Source organism: Sesamum indicum, linkage group LG11, assembly GCF_000512975.1.
Source record: "Sesamum indicum cultivar Zhongzhi No. 13 linkage group LG11, S_indicum_v1.0, whole genome shotgun sequence".
Lineage (NCBI taxonomy): Eukaryota > Viridiplantae > Streptophyta > Magnoliopsida > Lamiales > Pedaliaceae > Sesamum > Sesamum indicum.
The window spans coordinates 10,668,361-10,690,482 of record NC_026155.1 but is presented as its reverse complement, the minus strand read 5'-3'; the positions used below and the strand labels follow the sequence as shown (position 1 = coordinate 10,690,482).

Sequence of the window (22,122 nt, the reverse complement as noted above, 5' to 3'; positions counted from 1 at the left end):
TCAGCAGTTGCCAGGAAATCTTCAGAAGGAAAACTAGTGAACAAGATAGTCAGGGAAAAACTAGAATAAAGAACTGAAAAAAGCCATATCACATAAACAGAGATACTGGAAAACTTAACAAATTCCAGTAACTTTGTCTGAAAAATATACCGGTTTGACCAATGGTCATCTATACTTGATTCTTAATCCAGTATTACAGTTCTCCAACTATGGAACTTATTTAATTGCTGTCTATTCCACCCACAAAATAAAAGATTAACGAATGAATAGGTGTGCTAGGAATTTTGCTAGACACCAACCAAAGGAAAAATGGCACATTCTTGTAAACTGAAACTTCAAGGTGCACAATAAAATTTTATAGCATCTCTATATTTAGAGTAACATCATCAGTTACAATGCAACAATATTGATCAGGTTATAAATGTCTCTTTATGTTGGAACCACGCCAACAAAAACCTTTTAACAGTCTTAACTTGCTCTTTTTGAATATTATTTTCAGTAAAACATGTGGTGTTGTTAATTACAGCTGCTACACAGCTCGACAAAGAATCTAGGTTAACTTTTCTCTTTTATTCGGTGAAGTAACAATTTATTTATGTATTTTGATTCACTCGAGCACAATTAAATGGAAAACAAAAGCAATAGTCGAGCAAATTACTGATAGTAACAAGGCGATTTCGAGCGCCCTCGGATCTTTAAATGTAACAAACGCGGTCTTGCACTGCCCTGGCTCTCTGGAACCACCAACAAATACACACAAATTCAAAAATTTATCAAACTTATTGATAATACTTTGTTTAACTTATATCCAAAAACAGAAGAGTAGAAAACAACAAGCTCACCTGCGGATCTCAATGTGTTCAATTTCACCGGAAAAAGAAAAGAACTCATGGACTTCTCTCTCCGTCGCCAGATCTGATACTCGCTTCACTTCAACTGTTCTCGTCTGCTCAAAATCATCAAAAGAAAGTTTACGTATACTTTGAACTCAATAACCTGAGAAGTAAAATTCAAAGGTAAAAATCAAACTCACCTGCATTGTCACTTAAAACTTTCTCCTGGCAGTTCTCGTAGATTCTCCCTCAATTGTTCAACAAAAGTGCGTCGACTGATTCATATACGGCGTATATACACGGTAGCTGTGTCGTATTAGTGCCGTAAATTTGTGAGTTATCCGCTGAAGACTCTGATGAGAGAGAGGAAGAATGTGAGAGAGGCAGAAGAATGTTGAAGTTCAATTCGGAAGACTTATATCTTTAAACCTTTATTTTCGGCCTTATCAACTGATTGATCATTATTTTTACTCACCTGGAGAAAGGAGAAAGAGGGAAAATTGATTCCAACTGATGTTTCTGTTTACAGTCGGGTCGAAATGTTCATTTTTGCCCTCTGGCATTAGGCTGCGTTTGGATGATGTGTCGCGGACAAAAAGCAATTCTAAGAGTTGAATAGTTTCCTTTTGGTTATGAATTACTAGACAGCGTGGCACGCTGTATCCGTATACCTAATTTTATTACTATTTTAATTTTATTCAAATTTATAATTAATTTATTTTTATATATTAAAGTTTATCATTGTCTTACAACTCCACGTGCATAAGCTATTAATGACTTTTTAATGCTTAATTGTCAATAAATTAAAAATTAAAACTTTGTACAATATATATTTGGAATAATTACACTTTCACCCTCTGAGATTTTATGTACTTACACGTAGGTCTTTGTGATTTGAAAAATTACATCTAGCACCCCTGAGGTTTGCTTCCGCCAAACAAATAAGTCCTTCCGTTAGTCAAAATTCAATAAATTTGTTAATATTAACAGAAAAATTGAATGAAATTTGATAATTACCTCCGATTGATTTATTACTAATTTATTGTAACTCAAACTATTTTTTTCAAACTAAACTACCGTAATAACGATGAAGATATACCTCCATACATATATTAATGTGTGAAGACGAATGAGGGTCATTTGATCATAAAAAGATTTATTTAACCTACAATAAATCAGTAATAAGTTAATATAAGGTAAATAAATAAATTTTTTTCAATTTTTATATTAATATCAACAAATTCGGTGAATTTTAACTAATAGAATGACTTGTTTATTAAGCGATAGCAAAACTCAGGGGTGCTAGATGTAATTTTCCAAACTACAGTGGGTCTACATATAATTACACCAAACTTCATGGGAGGAGAGTGTAATTATCCCTATATATTATAGTAGCGATGATTATATTACATGCAAAATAAATATTAATATGTTATTTTTAATTTAATTAATAATAAAATAAAACAAAAATGAGTAAATCTAATTTGTGAGTGCAGTAATTGCATGGAACTAATTTCTGTTAAGTGACGTGATTGAATAGTTAATTCAATATGAGTTGAAAAATTAAATAAGTTCTATTAATAGAATGATATTTTTTGTATTTAAAAAATTTGATGTAAATAGTACGAGAATTACCCTTTTGTTTCTATAAGACCCCTTTACTTTATAATAGTATAGGCGATTATTTGGGTATTTCCTATAAGCAATGTGAAACAACGAAGACTTAATTTTGTTGAGTCCTCATTTACTTTTCATTATTAAATTAGATAAGTTGTTTAATACATCGCATAAGATGTTTATTTGCATTATAGGGCTTAATTTTTATTTCACTATTCCCCTCGAATAATTCAATTTATCTGAACAGGTGGGTTGAGTTATTCAATCTAAACAGTCTAAATAAATATAATATAATTAATACATATTTGTTTATCATATTATTCAAATAACTCGTATCACAAAATAAACTGGAGTTGAGTTGTTTGGCATCAGTTTAGCAAAGCTGATTCAATTTCAAAAAAATATACTTATTTTTCTCTTTATTTATGGACAGGGTATTTTTCAAATCGTGTTAGTTAATTATTGTGATACGACCTTACTTGCCTGGTAAGACTACAATCCTTACAACCAAAATGATTATGAGTTCGAGTTTTAAATTTATTAAATGTTATAATAAATTGGATATTATAAAAAAAAAAAAAAGAAAGAAAAAATCCCAGCTAATAAAAAATATTATTAAATGCTCATAAATAGACGAACGTAATATATTTATTACATTGGGACCCTTGAAATAATATAAAGTCTAATCCTTTTTCTTTTAGTTATTCTTAATTTTTTAAAATTTAAATGCATCAACATTTTATATTTTAAAATAAAATTATTGTATTTATAAATAATCATCTCAAATTAATGAAGTGAGCCTGACAATTTTTCAAATGAATATATTTCAAACGTGTTAATTTTTCGACAATCCCGTGAAGGTTTATATTGAATTAGATAGGATGTTGATTTTGATTAATCGAGTTAAATTGAATCAAAAGTTCAGTTAATCAAAATTTTAATTCACGAAAATGGCGTACTGAATACCGAATCGAAGTAAATTTAATTTTATTGAATTAATAGAAAATTAAAACATATATATAATATTAATTTATTAGCTATAAATTATTTGTTAATTAATAATTATAATAAATTAAATTATGTATAAACCATGAATTTATTATCTTTATTATAGATACAGATATTAAGATATTTTATATTTATATATTATTTTTTATTATATTTATAATATAATGCATATAGTTTTTAAAATTCAATATTCGATTGTGTTAGATTAACAGCACAAAAATCAAAATATAATCGAATGTAGAAACTAAAGACGAAATAATTAAATTCAATTTAATTAATTTTCAGTCGATTAATAAAAAATCGCACACTACTAAATTAGACGAATACATATAACGGTAGACATAGAAGAAATTATTTCTTTTTATAGCATTTATTAAATAGAAAGAAAATGAAGTGTTATAGTTGGCATGAGAGGATTTTATGCATAGCACAAAGCATTATGCTAATTATAGTTAAGTTAGAATCAAAGATAAAATTACTATGTAATTTGATTTATCTGAGAAGATGGTGTTATAATTGGACAATATGTGGTGGCAAAGCAAGAAAGGGAAAAGCGCAATTGTTCAGTGGCGACAAACAACTTACAACTCTTTGTTGAGTGGCGGACACAGAAGGGCAACAAAGTTAGAAAGAGAAAACAGGTCGTCGGATTACCAAGATAGCGACAAACATCACTCCGCCATAATGCGACTTCAATATGTGCAACCGCCGGCTTATTTGATAGTTTTCATGACGGTTTTTTTATTTTATTCTTAGAATTAATTATATTTATGCCCTTTTAAAAATGTCAAATTATATATTTTTTTAAAATATTTTACACTTTTAAAAAAAATACTGTTTATATCGGATCATTTTTCATTATGATTTAGACGAAAAATAATGACGTTGGCAAAAGAATTATTTTAAATTTTTATTTTGCTCCTCGTTTAACATTCATATGTAATAATTTTGTCAATATATATTATATTTTTTACTTAAGTATAAAAATATGGATGTGAAAATTAATTGATGGACGAAATTAAAATTTTAATTAATTTTTTTTGTTGACGGCAATATTCTCCTTTCAATATCTAACGGGAGGGGATCATATGTAAATGAAGAATTTTTGAAGGAAATATAAATATAATTCAAAAATTCTTTTAGATGAGACTGTAATTTTGTATTTTCAAATAAGATTTAAATAGGCAAAAATGCAAGCAACCCCCTTGTGATATCGCAAATGAGCAAATTACCCCCTTGTGAAAAAATAAATAGCGATTTACCTCCCTATATTTTTTAAAATACAACAATTTACCCTCCTATGATTTTTAAAATGAAGCAATCTACCTCCCTATATAAGGAGGTAAATTGCTTCAATTTTAAAAAATATAGAGAGATAAATTGCTATATTTTTTTAATAGGGGAATAATGTGCTCAATTTTAATATCATAGGGGGATAAATTGCTATTCACCCGATTTAAATATAATTAACCCTTATTGTTAAAAATAGTGGTTGTAAGTTGGCCGTATCAAATTAATGCTTTGAATGAGATCATATTTAAAAATATTAATTTGACAAACTGATGAAAACGTGAAAGATGCATAGTAAAATACAGTGCCATTTTACTGGTCTTTGCTCAGCAGTGATAGAATTATATTTTTCAGCTAATCTTATTTGATTTAGTGTTACACTTGGACAGTAATAAACATGATTAGATTGTAATAGTTATATACATTTAAGCTAATTATTATTATTATTTTTTGTTTTCGAAGATCCTCCCTCTAATTCACCCGGGGTTCAGGTCTGAGATCGTAATGACTCCGAGCTTAGTCCAATCTGAATAAGCGTTCGGACCCGAGAGATTTCTGACTAAAACTCTTTAATACTTAAGTTAGTTAGAGTTTGAGACCATAAAAAAAAATTGAAAAATATTCTCTCAATAAATTATGTGTGTTGGCCCCCCAAATTGCCGTGGAATATTTATACGGCAAAATCTTCATATTTATATGAATCCACATGTAGTAATTTTCACCTTTTAAGTGTTGAATGGTCGAGATTATGAATCCACGTCACCCATTCAGATCGAACAAGTGTAATCCAATCCAAGTAAAAATGAGCGGATCATAATGTTGTTTAGGCATTTAAAATCCTATAAAAGGACGTATTTATTTTAACATCTTATTTTATTAGAACCCCATCAACCAGGATTATTTTACTTTGTGCAAGAGAGGGAGATGTATTATTCTAAATTCAGAATAATAATTTGCGTATATTATATTTTGCTATTAAATTACACCCATATTTACACTTGACCTTATTTTTTGTTAATTTATCATCACAACTTTATGAAATTTGCAAGTTACCATATATGATCATTTTTCGATGCAAACTTTTTGTAGAAAAAGTATCACATGCAGTGTACATGTGATACTTAAAAGACTGAATTGTCTTTAGATATCAAATGTGCAATGCACGTAATATTTTTTCGATAGAAAATTTGATTGAAGAACGATTACATATGATAACTTGCAAACTTTTTAAATTTAATATAATAAATTAACACAAATAAAAAAAATTATATAACAACGAATGTAGTTCAATTAACAAAATATAATATATAATTTATGAGACAAAAAAAAGTATTTAGATGATGATCTTGAAGGGAGGGGTTGGAATTGGATATGCCAAAAATAGGGGATCACGTTGACAGGCCTTAGCACGCCACCCAAACCTTTTCTATGGTCAATGTTTGATTGATTGAATATGTCGAGAGCGTGAGAGCGACATTAGTTGGAGCAAGGGGACCCATTTTGCCCCATGTTCCACGCCTCTCTCCCCATTTCCCGACTTTTCATTCACTCTTAAATTACTTTATTTTATTTATTGTTAATTTTATTTTCTTTCTTAACATTTCAAAATAAAACAAAAATTATTCACTGATATTTACCCAGTTGTCTTGCAAAGTTGGCATGCGGTCTATTGACCAGGTAACTTTGAGTTATGATATAAAAGTAAACTTGCCTTGAGTTGCAATCCTAATTTTATAATCAATATATTAATTATTAATATTAAAGAGTATGATTATTTAATTATTATCGTTATGATAAATTAATAGTTAGTATTTATATAATTGTTAGATGTAAATGCGTGATGGGATCTCAAATTCGTTAATTGAATTAAACTTCAATGGCATATCTCACTCTTCCATTTTTTCCCCTCTATTTTTATATTATTTTGTTTTTTTGGATAATTATAAATTATTAGTAATTAATTATTATTTTTTATGGAATAATAATTGTTGATAATTAATTGTAGATTGCCATAGTGATTTATATTCATAATATAATAATATAATTGATTCACAAAATTAAAAAAAAAAAGACAAAGGGTACATACTTAGGCCTTGTTACTTAGTTTCATTGGATTGGATATCTACACTATGTTTGTTTTCATTTTCAAGTTATCTTCGGGACGAGTCAAAACATATCCAATGTTTGCCATCATTCAGAAACACCTTATCTAGGTGTTTTAAACTGTTTTAGCATAAATATATACATATATATATATATATATACACATACATATACATAAAAATATATAAAAAAGACATGATTTGACAGTGATTTGACAATGAATAGTAATTTTTGTCTCCCAAAACACAACATTAAACATACAATACTTATTTTAAATTATCTTTAAAAACAAATCCAAACATACATATTATCTCTAACACACACTTATTTATCTTTATTTTTCTCTCTCTATCTCCACAAAATACAACAAAACACTCAGAAAACAAATCCAAACATTATGCTACTATTTTTCAGACTAATGTCCGGTTTCCAAAAAATTGGCAGCTCAGAAAAAAACTTTACAGTTCGGTATTAACCTATATTTTGACCAAATTTAAAATTCCATCCATCTAGGCGGGATTCTTATCTTACTCCCAAGACTTGCTTTGTTGATTTCCACTTCCCCATTTCCCCCCGCAACTTTTGTCCACCAAATGATCTCTTCTCAAATTGTAGTGCTTATCATTTGGCACTTTCTTCTGCTTCCTGCAGGTACAAGTGATGGCGACATTGCTTTAGGAAGCTTTGGAAGACAATTTGGTAAGCAATACTTTCGAACAAATTGTGCTCTCATGATCTGTTGGATGTTGTGGTGGTCTCAAAATTTAAAAATACTGAACAAGGAGTTTTTGTTCCCAAAACAAATTGTGGATTTTGCTAGAAGTTATCTCAACACATTTGTGGTGCAGAACTATGGTCAATTTCCCCCCGCCTAGCTCATCATTAATTTTGGCAGACTCCACATGAAGATTGTACCAAATTAATTTTGATGGTGCACTCCTTGAAGGGGGAGAATTTTTGGGTCTTGGAGTGGTGGCACAATACTCACTTGGGGTTTGTTTGCCATGGCGCTCGCTCCATCTTGATTGAAGAGGTCCCACACTATTGACAGAGACACTAGCAACAAGAGAGGCAACTCTTTTAGCTTGCCAAAAATCCTTGTCAAGATCTCCCGTGCTTCTCAAGACCTTTCTGTTTTTGGTCCTTTGATCTTTGACATTGTGCCGTTTGTAGCTTATCTGGAATCTATTTTTTTCTCTTTTGTCTTTCAATCGGATAATTCAGCTACACATCAATTGGTCTAATTTGGTCTTAATCTTGAAGGGGACTCTTCTAATATACCTTTTGGAATGGATTCTCTGTTGACCACAATTTTCTCAATTAATATATACACAATTTAACTTTAAAAAAATGTCTATTATGTTGTTATTTCCTCCATATTTGCATTCGTACGAGGCAGTGTATTCATTGCTCTGACACCCCTTTTACATTTTCTTTGTAATCTTGAGTTTGAGATTAATTACTATAATTATCTAAGATAAAGTAAAAATGCAGACCCATTAATTATATACTGACTAGCAAACGAGACCTTGGGTTTTGGGTTTCACAAAATTATAATTTCATTTTTTTAGTAGCGTTAGTATATTATTTTTTAGGAAATATTTGTGTATATTTTGCATTTGAATAGAATGTGCAGTTATAATTACAACTATAACACCAAGATATGTAGTTATAAGTTTACAAAAAGTAAGATGTATTTTGACCTAATTTCAGATGAGGTGTCAATGTAATTTACTCTAAAATAAACTCATCTAAAAATTTAGATATACACCAAAATATTATATGGAATATGAAAACAGGTTAATTGATCTGGTTTCATAAAATATTAAAATCTTTTTTATATTTCGATTCACTATTTATTTAATTGTCTTGATTTAATAAAAATGAGAATTAAATTAGAACCATAATTCTTGGTGAGCAAAACATTAAATAGTGCAAATATAAACAATATATATAAAGCATGTACACGAAAAAACAAAATATAATATGTAAAAAAATTTATACTTCTGTATTAGGTGTGATAGGGGGAAAATTCAAAACCCAATATATCACGATAAATTGAAACTTTTTATTCGACTTTGATATATACCGAATTCTTAATTTCGACTTTAGCCCTACAATTTAGTTATCTTGAACGCACAAAGGTGATGCATTCTGCGATTTCACGTGTTATTTTTGGACAATTTTACTTAGCTCTTTTATAGTACAAGTCAATTTTACCTAACACACGTTGGAGAAAGTCTCAAAATGACACAATCTGGTGAATAAGATGTCTAATTGTGTGTACGAGGCCACTTTACCACAGTTTTCGCTTTCATGTGCAAAACTTTTTCCCATGTAAGTCACTTGTGTTGCAAATTGCAATCCTTTCGCCTCATAAGCAGGGAGATCTAAAAAGGTGCACGTTTTCTTTTTAACCTATCTGATCCTAACTTTTTTTTTTAAATTGCATTTATTTAATCAATACATTAATATATTAAAAATAATAAATAATAAATTATAATAATTCTCGATCCAACCAATACATGATGGTAACTGTAATCATATTACAAATACTCACATAAAGTGAGATAAATACCTACAAGTAGTCAGTAGAACTTGAATACATAAAGGGGCTGAAGTGTGTTCTTAGATGTGGATATGTAATATTATTTGGATTTGTGGAGCAAATTATGTATCATCTTGAAATGTGGTATCAATACTATGAAGATTTGATGTCAACAAGATGTGGAAGCTATACAGCTGTAGAACCTCATTGTGACAGAGAACTTTTTGATCACATTGTGCTTTCGATTTTTTCAAACCTATTTTCAAATCAAATTGCCATTGGCGGTTTTACAAAATAATTTTTTAAATTGTTACTTTTAAAATCAAAATCAAAGATGCGGTTTGTGCGGTTTGGCAGTTTTTATACTTATAACAAAAATAAGATGTTAAGACTAACAAAAAATCAAGAAATGAAATAAGTTTTTGTATGTAGCAAGCAAAAAAATCTAACATCATGCACCATAGACCACCAATACTCTCCACAACTTTAAGTAGATTAAAATATAAGATTATATATATTAATCCAATAAGGAAACACTTAATCAAACAAAGGCTGATTGTCGATTTTAGAGAAAACAAAGATAATGAAAAACTGATACAATCATCAAATGGGTTTAAACAATTAAACATATATATATATATATACATATATAATATTTGTATAAAATTCAAATATAAATTTTACAAAAATGGACTTGTAATGTGGATCTTTGATAACATATGAATTTTGGGATTATATAATTCAAATATGAAACTCTTCTAAAAAATTAATTATTTTTAGTGAATTATTATTATATATAATTTAAAAAATTATTTGTATATTTAGCGGCGGGGTGTGGTTTTTGGCAGTTATTTTTAAATTATAAATTAAAATCAAACTAATAGTGCGGTGTGATTTTACTCTAATTTTAGAATTGCGATTCGATTTAATTTGGATGATTCTAAAATTTTTTTATGACCCCTACTTTTGAACATGAATCATTTTGATTTATTGTATATGTATAATGACTTGTATGGTGTGTGTATGTAATGACTTATTGTGAGCTGAAGGCCCTTTTTTTAAAGGTATGAGCAGATTTAGGTAGTTTGAAATAATTTCTATTAGGCTTGAATACCATAGTTTTTAATGTGTATCAACTCACTGACACGTTGCACTTGAACATGCTTTGACCTAATTAAATCAATCCAAAATAAAAGAATAACTTTTATCTTTTGTTTTGAATTAATCTATCAGAGTGCATAAGACCCAAATTTGATATGAACGCTTATGCGAAATTGTTTAGAACAGATATAAAGTCCAATTTTAAACTTTTAATTGGTATTTTATACTAAAATTTTGACATCAATCACAGAAGATTTAAACCACCTATCAGATTGTAATTGCATATACAGAAGGAAACCCAACGGGAAAAGGGCAGACGGCAGAAGGCAAAAGCCTGTTGAGCGAAAAAGGCAGAATTTTATTCTAAAAAGTTGGCAAAGGGACTCAATGTCTAGTAGGAAAGGCATGAGGGTAGCGCAAAGCGACAAACTCATCCGGCCACTTTGTACAAATGTACAAACACGTTACACATCATTTCTCTACTTCCCCCAGATAAAACTTTCAGCTTTTTCCTCAACTTTTTTCACAACATCCATCCATAATCACTTCATATATGGTGTATGTGTATCAATACCCCGTCAGAAAATCACTTTTCCTTGTCCTCCAAGTCACTGCTTTTCTTCACTTTTTCTGCTTCTCAACCTCTCCCCCTGCAATGTTCTTGAAATGGCTCCAAATGCAAACGCAGTTTCACTTTCACGAACTGAGAGCTTTGAGAGTGTTTGCAGAGAAATTCATGATTCTTTGGGGGAGGAGAAAAGGCTTGTTCAAGTTCTGGTTGGTTTGAGCCAGGCTGAGTGCCGAAAAGTTAGAGAAACATACATGGAACTTTATGGGGAGGACTTAGTTCAAAAGTTTGATCCAGGGCTCCAATTCTTGCTCTGTTTGATGCTTGATCCATTTGAGCGTGATGCAGTTTTTGCAAGAGAGTCTCTTCATGGAAACAATAGTGTCAATTACAAGGCCTTAGTCGAAATATTTACGTGCCGAAAATCGAGCCATGTTCTTCTCATACTACAAGCCTATCATGCAAAATATAGGAGCCAGTTAGACCTTGACATTGCCAGCATTGAGCCTCCCCATCCTTACCAAAAGGTTAGATTAGAACTACTGTATATATCAGTCCTTCAATTCTTTTTAATATGTTGTTGTTTGGGTATTTGCTGTTTCGGGTTCAAAGATGAACGTGCAAAAGCGTAAATGTAATGTAAGCTCAGACTCCAAGTGAATTCTGTTGGGTTGGTTTTAGCAGATGTTGATGGCATTGTCTGCATCACACAAGGCACACCACGCTGATGTTAGTCAACACATTGCAAAATGTGATGCAAGAAGGCTGTTCCAAACAGGGGAGGGGAGGCCGGGAGCTATTGATGAGGCTGTTGTTCTTGAGATCTTTAGTAAAAGGAGCATTGGACAGCTCAAGCTAACATTTTTCAGCTACAAGCATATTTATGGGCACAGCTACACCAGTGTAAGCCGCTGTTCATGTCGTGATCGACATGTTTAATTCCAATTTGTTCGATGTTTTGATGACATGTTTAGTTTCCAATTTGTCGTGCTGTGTTCACTTTTCAGTTTCTGAAAAATGAGGACTCGGGAGAATTTGAAGATGCAGTGAGAGTTGTTGTGAAATGCATATGCAGCCCACCAAGATATTATGCTGAGGTACATTTTGTGCATCTCTTCTCCCATTTTGCAAGAACCTGAGGAATAATTGCTGGAAATAACAAACACACCGGTAGCCTTATCTCCATCTTATGTGGCATGTTCTGTTACTAGGCGCTGTATGGATGCTTGAAGGGGACGACGAACGACAAGGCTGCCTTGGTGCGTGTTATGGTGAGCCGGACAGAGGTTGACATGGATGAGATCCGCTGCAACTTCAAAAAGAAATACGGCGTGGAATTGAAGAATGTCATATGTGAGACTACTCCGGAAGGGAACCACAGAGACTTTCTTGTTGCATTGGCTACCAAGACCTCAACTTGCTAGTGAAAAATCCGGCCCAAAATCTTTATATCTAGATATCGGGCTTGCAAATGTATTCTGCCGAGGAAGAGACAATGAGAAGTTGTAGGAGGTTAGGAGCAGAGGATCTCTTCCTGGCCCTTGTTGTTTATTCTTAATCTCATGTTTATATGTCAGTGAACATCAAATGCCCAAGCTTGATGGTTTTCTTGACTAGAAGATCCAATACTTCCCTGTTTAGATTGAGGGGCAATTTGAAGCACATGGAGTTAACTGAAGCTCTAATGATGAAGAAAACTCGAAACTGAGGTAGTATAATATCGATTGTATATTGATAAAGATGTTACATACATAGAACGTACATGTAAAATGAAATACGAGATGCAACAGTTGTTTCCTTCAAAGCTGAGAGTTTCGATTGAGCTTGTACTATATTTATCGGGAATGCCCTAATCTTTTCTGTAATGCCAGTTTTTAGTTGTGCTCCCAAGCGTAACAAATTGCAATATTTTTCATTTGTGAAAACATCAATTGATATAGATCAAGTCTATGTCGGTGGCAAAATTTACATTGTACTGACGTGATATGATTCACACTGTTTGATATAAATTACGATGCATTGATAATAAAAATTATATTATGTTGAAGTAACATGATTTATACTATTCTTTTTAAATGTTTCTACACTTATTCATACAAGCACCCCCCATCCCCACACACAAAAACTACAAAGCCAGACATTCGGAAGGGCAAATAGGAGGAAAGCTACCAAGGAAGTTGGCTTAGTGAAATAAAGTATATCTAGTGCATGGCCTATCACCTAGGAAATCAGAACCCAGAATATGCAGAGAGGAATAAAGCAACACTAACCCTATACGGCCAGAAAGAATTGATTCTCATTCTATGATGCAAATCCAAAAGAAACCAATTGGGACATCCTATGTTGATCTTTCTCAACTTCCTATATATATGAACTCAAGAAAGACATATCTACATCAACCCCCCCACCCAGACAACATCAGCAGCAGCGCAGTCGCGAGTCGTGTATCTACTATGGCAGGAAAAGGTGATCATGCACTTGCACACGAGGAATTCGAACCCTTATGTAAATGGCAACGTAGTGAAGACCTCGACGTTCTTGAAATCCATCTCCAAGGTAATTGAATATGCACACTTACCATGTTGTCTTCTTGTTTTTCGATTTTCTTTTTCCTGGACGTCTCGTGAACTCCACAGTCTTATTTGATTCAGAAACTTCATTAAATGTTCTATAAACTCGAAGAGTGAATAATGAATTGCTATAACATTTCTGCTTTGCTTGATGTTTTCAAGAATTCAACAAGGAACAGCTGAAAGTGCAAATCAGCAATCACGGGGTCCTGAAAATCTCTGGAGAACGTCCGTTAGACGCATCAAGAAAGAGCAAATTCTACAAAGAAATCCAAATCTCAAGCAACTGCGATACCTCTGCAATCCGCGCGAAGTTTGTGAATGGCTTCCTCTACATCACAATGCCGAAAAGAAAACCTGCAGTCCCTCCAAAAACTGGAAATGGGTCGCCTGAAGCAGCCAAGACTGATCAAACGCCGAAGCATGAACCCGCCAAAGATCAGAGCCCAGCACCACGGCCGAGTGGTGGCGGAGCCAAAGCGCAGACACAAGCACCAGCTGAGAGTTCAGCGGCGGCGTGTGAGTTTCAGGGGAGGGCAGGGAAAACTCCGTGCTTGAGGCTGGCCAAGGTGGCTGTGGCCCTGGCGGTGACGGCGGCGGCCGTTTCTTATTTTGTTTATCTGTTCAAGTCTAGAGTTGCTGAGGATGATGATTGGATCATCTGATTTGCTTGGATTTGATAAAATGTTGTCCGAATGTTTGATTTTATGGGATCACTTTGCATAAAATGTTTGGTGAGAAGTTGTAAATTAAATAAAATTTCAAGATACCATGATACATAATTATGTTTGTATAGTTCAAAGTTTAACAAAGGTAGCCTTTTTTCAAATTTTACAATATTCAATCGGTAAATTATATCCCGTCGATAAGTAAATTTATATTTCATAGATACTTGTAAATTAATTTAGACTTTTAGAGTACATTAAAATTGACAAATTTTAATCGTATTATCTTTAAATTCGTAGTTAAAGTTTATTTAATTTGTTAGGTTTATAAAATGGATTAATAAATTTTAGATTATTTATCGAATCCATTTTAGATAGTGAGTGGATTTGAAATCCATCCAATAATGTAATTATTTTAATTTCTTCTTAAAATGTTCTAAGATTGTTAGTCCATAATTTTGAAATATTTCTACAAATTCCTTATAAAGCTGAATAAGAGAGTTTAAACAGCAACTTTTTATATCCCCGATAATTTTTCATTATTTAAAAAATTATAGAAACTTTTTATTTAATATTTATCTAATAATTAGTCTAATTTATTAATTTTTTGTATGAGTAGATCAAAATATTTTTATTTACTATAAATTTTAAAGTTATTTATTTTTAATTGTTTTTTTGAGCTAAATGAATAATTTTTTCACATTTATTCAAAAAAAATTCATTCATTTTGTCTATTTTTTTTAAGTATAACAAAGATAAAAATTGATAATTCTGAATACAACGAAAGGTATAATTTCATCAAAATATTTATTAACGAATATTTATTATAATATATTCGTAATTATGTTGAATTAAAAAACTACACAAAGAAAAGAATTCCATCTGACAAAGATCAGTTTTATACAACGCAGACAGAAAAAGTGGCGTGTCACTGCACCTGAAATGCCTCCAAAATCTGCTTACGCCGCGGGCCCGCCGTGCCGGACCTCTCGGGAAATCGCCCGTAGTTCTATGCCCAATTCACGTAACTCCAACTCCGTTAATTCTGCCGCCCCCGCCCCCACTACCACCGTGACCAGGGCCTTTGTCATTCCACCGCCATCCACTGTCACTCACGCTTCTCCGGAACCCTCTCAGAAATATCTACGCGTAAATTCTATGGATACCGGAAACACCGCTGCAACATCCTGTCATGCAACGAGCCATTTTTCTCAGACTCAATCCCGATGTTCGCAAAAAGCCCTAGTTAGAAATTCGTGCACGGTGAAGTCTGATATAGGTAGAATCACTACTGATGACAATGTGGAAACAGAAACATCTCTTCATACCAAAAACACGATGCTCGAACGTTTCGGGCCTGAAAAAACCGTTCATGTAGAAGGTGAAACAGTTGTGAGGAGCGGAGATGTGGCAAGAAATGAGTCGATTTTATCTTCTGAACAGGTAGAAAGGCCCAATGAGAATGATGACAGTTCGATGCAGCCTGTAACTAGGCCTGAGACTGAGGGTGTTGCGAGTGGAGTGGCAGTGCCAGCAACGCGGAAGCGGAAGATAGTGAAAAAGATAGTGAGGGTGGTGAAGAAGGTGATAAAGAAGAGAGTGCCCAAGAGGGTTCCGATTAGTAGTTCGGAAAATCAAGGATTGATGGAGGAAGCCCCGAATGTGGTGAAATTGAATCAGGTAACAGAAAGTTCGAATCTTGTGCATAATGTTATTGAAAAATCTAATCTTGTGGATGTAGTAACAGAGAGAAGCTGTCTTGTTAATGAGGTAATGAGGCAATCAAACATCACAAATGCTAATCTTGTGGATAGGGTAACAAAGAAAACTATTACTGCTAACGAAGTAATGGAAAAATCAAACATTGATGATAGAGTAATGGAAACATCGAAAGTTGATCAAGCTGCAAGTCTTTTAGAACCAATTGCTTGCATGAAAGGCAATGATGTAAGGGATATTGATTCTGTGGATGCGGAAGCTTCAAAGCTAAACAGAGGCGCACATGTCCCAGCAGCAATGATCGACGAGAAAGGTGATCTACGATGCATCATGAAGATGGAAACATCAAAAGTTAATATTGTCACACGTGTGCCACAACAAATGGTTTCTGAGAAAGGTAAGTGTCTGAGCGCCGATTATTGTGTGGAGAATGATGAGGTGAAGAGTTACGATGCTATGACTGGAGTAGACGTAAATGACCTAAATGTGTGTAATCGTAACTCTATGGAAGTTGAGAATGTTAGTTATGCACCCAAAATTAATACAGAAACAGAAAGAAGTAAGCATATCTCGGATTATGTGATGGAGAGTGCATCAAATGATTCTACTGTGGTAAATCAGAATATGGATATAGTCAATAAAGAGGATGTGGGGCCAGTCGCAAGCCAAAATGTGGGACCGGTGAGAAATAAAAGCATTGTTTGTGTTGGGGAGAAAAATGGAAGTACAATTGAAAAACAAAGAAGCAGAAATATGGAAGTGGCAAATGATGCTGTTGCACTGAATGAAGCGCTATTACTAAGTGGGGAAATGGAGGCATTGGAGCGGAAGAAGAGGCGAAGAACAGAGATCTTTGTCAGTGAATTGGGTGAGGATACAAACGAGAATGATATTAGGAAAGTATTTGAAGAGGCTGGAACAGTCACTGAAGTGAGGTTGATGATGAATAGTAAGACAGGGAAGAATAAAGGTTTTGCATTTGTGCGGTTTGCTACAGCTGCAGATGCTAACAAAGCATTGGCGAAATACTCCAAAGTTAAGGTAACTTTCTACTCAAGTTCCAGTTAATTAAAGTTTTCTTTTGGAAACAGCACAAATTTATCTGAGTTATGTTAATGACGTGCCCATTGCTGGTGCAAGTTGTAGCTTGTGTAGTTAGAAGTTGATATACTAATATGATTGAAGTGGTTGTGTGGAGAGACCAAAATCATAAAGCATGGCAGTCATTGTTCTGTGTCTTGCCACATAATCATATCGAAATTGCAGGCCTGGCGAATTCTTCTTTTCTCAGCTTGAAGTTTCTCAGGATATATCAATATTAATGCATTTTACAGTTCTGGGGACATTGTTTCTGCTTGGCCTTAGTCTTTAGTTTGTGTCTTCTATGGAACATTATAGCATTTGCTTTTGACCATCATGCCGTTCTTACATTCTGTATTTCCAAAATTCAACCTTAGATATGTGGGAAGCAGTGTGGTGCAGCACCAGTTCAGGGCAACGATGCAATATTTATTGGCAACATAGACAGAATATGGAAGACTGAAGATGTGAGCATTTCTGTATACATTGATGTTCTCAGACAAGTTTTTCAAGTGATGTAACTGAGGAGTTGTCTTTCTGCAGGTTCGGAGCTTGTTAGAGAAAGCTGGTTTTGAGAAAATAGATATGGTTATTCTCAAGGCTGATCCTAATAACATTGAGAAAAATCGTGGTTTTGCCTTTGTTGAGTTTGAAACAAGTAAAGATGCTCAAATTGCTTTTAATAAACTCCAAAAGAAAAATCTTTTTGGGAAGAACCTGAAGATAAAGGTTGCATGGGCGCAACCCTTGATGGAGCCCGCTGAAGAAGAATTACTAAAGGTCAGTGTTGTCGGATCATGTTTCTTTTATGAATCACTAAATATTCTTGGTCAATCTGATTCTTTTATTTGCTGCCTAACTTTGGTGTTGTTATTCGCTGTAGATCTAATTTTCTAATGTACAAATTTTCCTGTTCTGTAGTTGTCACCCACATTTCTATTTGTTTTCTTTTTCATTTTAATCTCTGAATAATGTCAAGTGGCTTTAATCAAATAAATTTCCTATTCTATATATGTATATGCATATATATATATATTTGCCCAATATGGTAGAACTATTCTGTTTCCTTTCAGGTGAAATCAGTTTATGCTGAATATCTACCCTCCTCATGGGATGAAGAGAAAGTAAAAGAATACTTCAGAAGATTTGGTGAAATTGAAAGTGTTGTTCTTGCCAAAGATCTCCCTTCATCCAGGAGAAAAGATTTTGCATTTATTAACTATACATCCCGAGATGCTGCTCTCCTGTGCATTGAGGCTATTGGTAGAGAGAGACTGGAGCATGATGGCTCCAAGGTTCTACTTTACCTGGATACTTTCTTATAACTTACATTCAAATTATGCCTTTATGTAATCTCCATGTTAATGATCATTTAGGTTGAAATGACTGCCTCTCTTGCAAAACCAGTTTCAAAGAGCAAGCAAATGGAACATGTCTCAAGTCTCACTAGCAAGCGACTCCCAAAGAAGAATCTAAAATCATTACAATGTAAGTCCCAGCGTTCTTTTCATTCTTATTTAGTGTCAATCTTTCAACATTCTACTAGATTAAAGAAGCCAGAAGTTCTGCGTTGCCTGGTTGACATTATCTTGGCAGTAACTGCTTCTTCCTATGAGGTTGGGTGGTAAATTGTTTTGTGCAAGCACTGTGGTATTTCTAATAGCTGGTAGGAGAGAGAGAACTTCTTGACATACAGGTTTTGGCAAGAAGTTTGGAGATTGATTAGCAATGTTTTGCCCTTGGAAGTTGATATAGCCTTCCAGCCTGGCTCGTATATCTAGCTTTTATCCTTATGAATGCAGTCGCCAATAGAAACATGCTAATGAGGCAATTGAAAGGATTGCTAAGTAGATTTTCAATGACGTTTTACACTTCACCAGGAGATACACTCTGATTCCTTGCAGAAAATGGAATCAAAGAGCAAAGAAAATAGTTAATAAACTTATTTTCTAGGCCTACCAACTATTCAAACATCTTTAGAAACAATCACAAAACCAGTTGTAAAAAAAGTATTTGATCAGACTGTTTAAAGTATAGTATCAACCCAGGAGGGTTGTTAGGAGTACTGCAAGCATTGCGGCCACAGTCTGGTCGATTCGGATTTAGACAGGTTTTATTTTGCAATCTGAATCATGACTTTTACATATACCCAAGATTGACCATTTTAACCTGAAAGGCCCTTCATTATTATATAACCTTAACTGAGCCTGCATTGGAGATCTTGAGAAAAGGTAGGGGACTTTCCATATCAAATTACAACGGCCTGTTCTCTAACCTCTGAGGTCTAATTGTATCACTGGAAGTGTGAAGAACCTTCTCCCAAGCAACATACGGCAATTATCGACAAGGGAAGAAAATTTGACATTTGAGCAGGATGAATTTTATAAATATAACCTGTTAAGCAGCAAGAAGAGGCCTTTTAGGCAACAGAGGTTATAGCATTTCCTATTACCTTTGCATGTATTTCTTGTTTGTGCAGTTGCACTTGTTTGCATGTCATGGAGAAACACATCTGAGCTCCATACACCTTTAGTATAGTTCAAGGAAGCACATCTAAGGCTTTTATAGAATTATTTAAATTGCTCACCATATAACAATCAACTCCATGCGCAATTCACTGCTACATGAGTCATACCTTGGGTGTATTTTGCTTGTTTAGCTTGTATTGCATATAGTAACTGGTTCTTGATTTCTTGTACTTGATAAGGTAAGAGAACAACTTATTTGGTATATTGACTGCTCTGTTTTCCTGTCTGTAATTTTTTTGGCTTTGCAGCCACCGCAAAACCGTATGAACCTAGAAACAAGGGAAAGCTTGCCATTAGGAGTTATGGTCAAGCAAAAGTTGACAACAGCTCTTGTACTACTAATGAACTTCTACAAATCTTAAGGCAACAAGCAGCAAGCAGTCATATCCTTCCTCCTCGCAACATAGGTATGAATAATCTAGTAATAAGTTTTGTTTCTCCAGTGCTTCTCTGTTAAAATAACATTTGCTGGCATTTGTTGGAACTTATGCTGCCTTCTTTATCTGCACATTTTCTTTTATTCCTCTTGATTTCTGATCTGCATAGCTCCATTATAAACTATTTTTTCGAGAGTGGAGAGTTGATGTGAGTATGTGTTGATAGATCTGTGCACAACTTTGTCTGGGGTTTAATGATCTACTAATGTGATAAAGTGTTTAAGTACAGTTCGACATATAAAATGGAAGAAATTGTAATGACATCCTGTTGGCTGAATATTTTTGTAAATTTATTTGTAGTTTATTGTAAAACCAAGACCATTCTTAGTTTTGTAAAACCCTTCGGTGAAGATTGAAGAAATGCTTCTAGTGTATTTAATTAATTCTCATGTCTGAGCAGACACCACTCCTCCACACCATCATCTTCCCCTACCTGCGAGCAAGCGACCATTTTCACTTCTGGTATGTTGCTAAAGGTTATTGCTTATGTTCATGCATTGTTCCTTCCGTTACTAGCTTAATGCTGTTCTCATGTGGTATATGCAAACAGCTGAATTCACCCTTCTATCCTTTTCTTCAGGAACATGATCCACTCTATTTGGAACCCAGAGGGTTACCTCGACAATGCACTGGAAGTTCTTATCCAATTTCAGGCCCGAGGTTTTAGATAAACTAAGCTATAGATTAAGCTTCTTTTAGTTGATTCAAGATTTTGACCATCTCATTGTTCCTTGACGCTTACTGATTTGTTTACTAATTCCAGTGCCTTGTCCCATGGTTTCAGTATGGCATCTCGTCCCTACCATCATGAACAAGCGCTTGGCTTCACATCAGGTATGTGAGTGTATTATGCAAATTTTTGCCTTGGTTAGTATCCTAAATTAAGATGTGGGCTCTCATACTTGTCCTGCAGAATCATTCGGTTGGAGAAACATGTATCCCAGCCATTTCCAGGTAGGCATCTTATATTCTTGAACCTTGTGTTTAATTTTTGTCTGCATCATTGATATGCATGGAGAGTCTTTAGAGCTTCTTTCTTGTCTCATTTCTAAAGTTTAATTTTATTAAGCTTACTGGATCATGAACCGCATCAGTTAGATCAGCTATAATGGGTTTCCGAGATTTGGAAGGATTTGTATTTCTAGCAATGACATAAACATGTGAAAAGGAAGGATTGTCATTTGTTTCTTTATTCGATCACTGGAGTAGAATTCTCACGCTTTCTGAGGTTGTATACACAAGCATAGTGTATCTGCTGAAACTCTCGTTTCAGGTCTTTGAGAAGCAATTCCTGATATCTCTTTCCAATTTCTGCAGATACAGGAACAAGAAGCTCCTTACTATGGAAACAATAGCATGTATCGTAGACGTAAGTAAATCAGTTTATCCCAGAATTTTCAATATTCCATTTTTCGCTGGTCAACTCTACTTCCTCCAATGCCCATACTCATTCATGAACTTTCTTTTGTTTGTACAGATTGATGAAATGATTGATCAGATAGAGGGTGCCGATTCGGTCATTGCTCAGTCTGACCTTGAAAACAAAGCTTACATTATATATAATGTTGTAAATTTTCAGAGAAAGTGTCTGTAAATTGTAGTGTAACTACAGTTCCATTATAGTTCAACCATGTAATATGTTGCTTCTGTCTCAGTGTTTGTTGTCTGAAATGCTATAAAGCGGATCGTAACTCTCAACCCATATTTACTTTGTGTTCATGTGACCGCGGACTAGTTACTGGCTAGCAATTCACTAATATTAGTATTAGTACAAGCTGGTCTTTTCAATAATTTTGATTATTATCTCATCACTTTTAGGTTCCATTCAGGCTTAAGATTGTATAATTGATTACAAATTAATCAATTATGAGATGACTGATCTTAATAATTATGACAATTGGATCATAATTGATTATATAAATATCGACTGTAAGTAAAGTTTAAAATTAACCTCAATATTAAAGTTAATGAATGGATTTCAAATAATTCAATTAACTGAAAAAAAAAGTTAGTGATGGGAATCAAAATTTGATTTTTGTTGAATTTAATCTAAAA

At 33.5% G+C, this 22,122-nt stretch overlaps 4 protein-coding genes across 7 annotated transcripts in view; 3 read left to right on the top strand and 1 right to left on the bottom strand.

Moving 5' to 3' along the window:
• The window catches only part of LOC105173940 (binding partner of ACD11 1-like), a 3,890-nt gene extending 2,482 nt beyond the window's left edge, over positions 1–1,408 (bottom strand). The window contains exons 1-4 of one of the 2 annotated variants that reach the window (XM_020697557.1): positions 1,309–1,408; positions 1,034–1,186; positions 843–946; positions 659–734 (exon numbers count right to left, since the gene is read on the bottom strand). In XM_020697557.1, coding sequence (XP_020553216.1) covers positions 659–734; positions 843–946; positions 1,034–1,039 — 186 coding nt within the window. In that variant the 5' untranslated portion in view covers positions 1,040–1,186; positions 1,309–1,408. Of the gene's footprint in view, positions 1–658; positions 735–842; positions 947–1,033; positions 1,257–1,308 lie in introns of those variants that run through there. The other variant, XM_011095864.2, reaches the window with a different exon arrangement.
• LOC105173939 (annexin A3) lies at positions 10,993–12,913 on the top strand. Of its 2 annotated transcripts, none has more exons than XM_011095862.2 (4): positions 10,993–11,595; positions 11,750–11,971; positions 12,076–12,165; positions 12,280–12,913. In XM_011095862.2, the coding sequence occupies exons 1-4, from the start codon at positions 11,167–11,169 to the stop codon at positions 12,490–12,492; spliced, it is 954 nt and encodes a 317-aa protein (XP_011094164.1). In that variant the 5' UTR covers positions 10,993–11,166; the 3' UTR covers positions 12,493–12,913. The 2 variants fall into 2 exon arrangements, with proteins under 2 accessions (XP_011094164.1, XP_011094165.1); XM_011095863.2 differs by having other exon boundaries at positions 11,003–11,595; positions 11,753–11,971.
• LOC105174197 (18.0 kDa class I heat shock protein) lies at positions 13,304–14,450 on the top strand. The gene is made up of 2 exons (XM_011096224.2): positions 13,304–13,624; positions 13,801–14,450. Exons 1-2 carry the CDS (start codon positions 13,372–13,374, stop codon positions 14,301–14,303), a joined length of 756 nt encoding a protein of 251 aa, XP_011094526.2. The 5' UTR covers positions 13,304–13,371; the 3' UTR covers positions 14,304–14,450.
• On the top strand, positions 15,180–21,786 carry LOC105173938 (nucleolin). Of its 2 annotated transcripts, none has more exons than XM_011095861.2 (12): positions 15,180–17,063; positions 17,480–17,569; positions 17,646–17,882; positions 18,176–18,397; positions 18,479–18,590; positions 19,879–20,037; positions 20,468–20,529; positions 20,648–20,727; positions 20,852–20,901; positions 20,981–21,021; positions 21,385–21,436; positions 21,545–21,786. In XM_011095861.2, the coding sequence occupies exons 1-12, from the start codon at positions 15,246–15,248 to the stop codon at positions 21,547–21,549; spliced, it is 2,928 nt and encodes a 975-aa protein (XP_011094163.1). In that variant the 5' UTR covers positions 15,180–15,245; the 3' UTR covers positions 21,550–21,786. The 2 variants fall into 2 exon arrangements, with proteins under 2 accessions (XP_011094163.1, XP_011094162.1); XM_011095860.2 differs by having other exon boundaries at positions 20,831–20,901.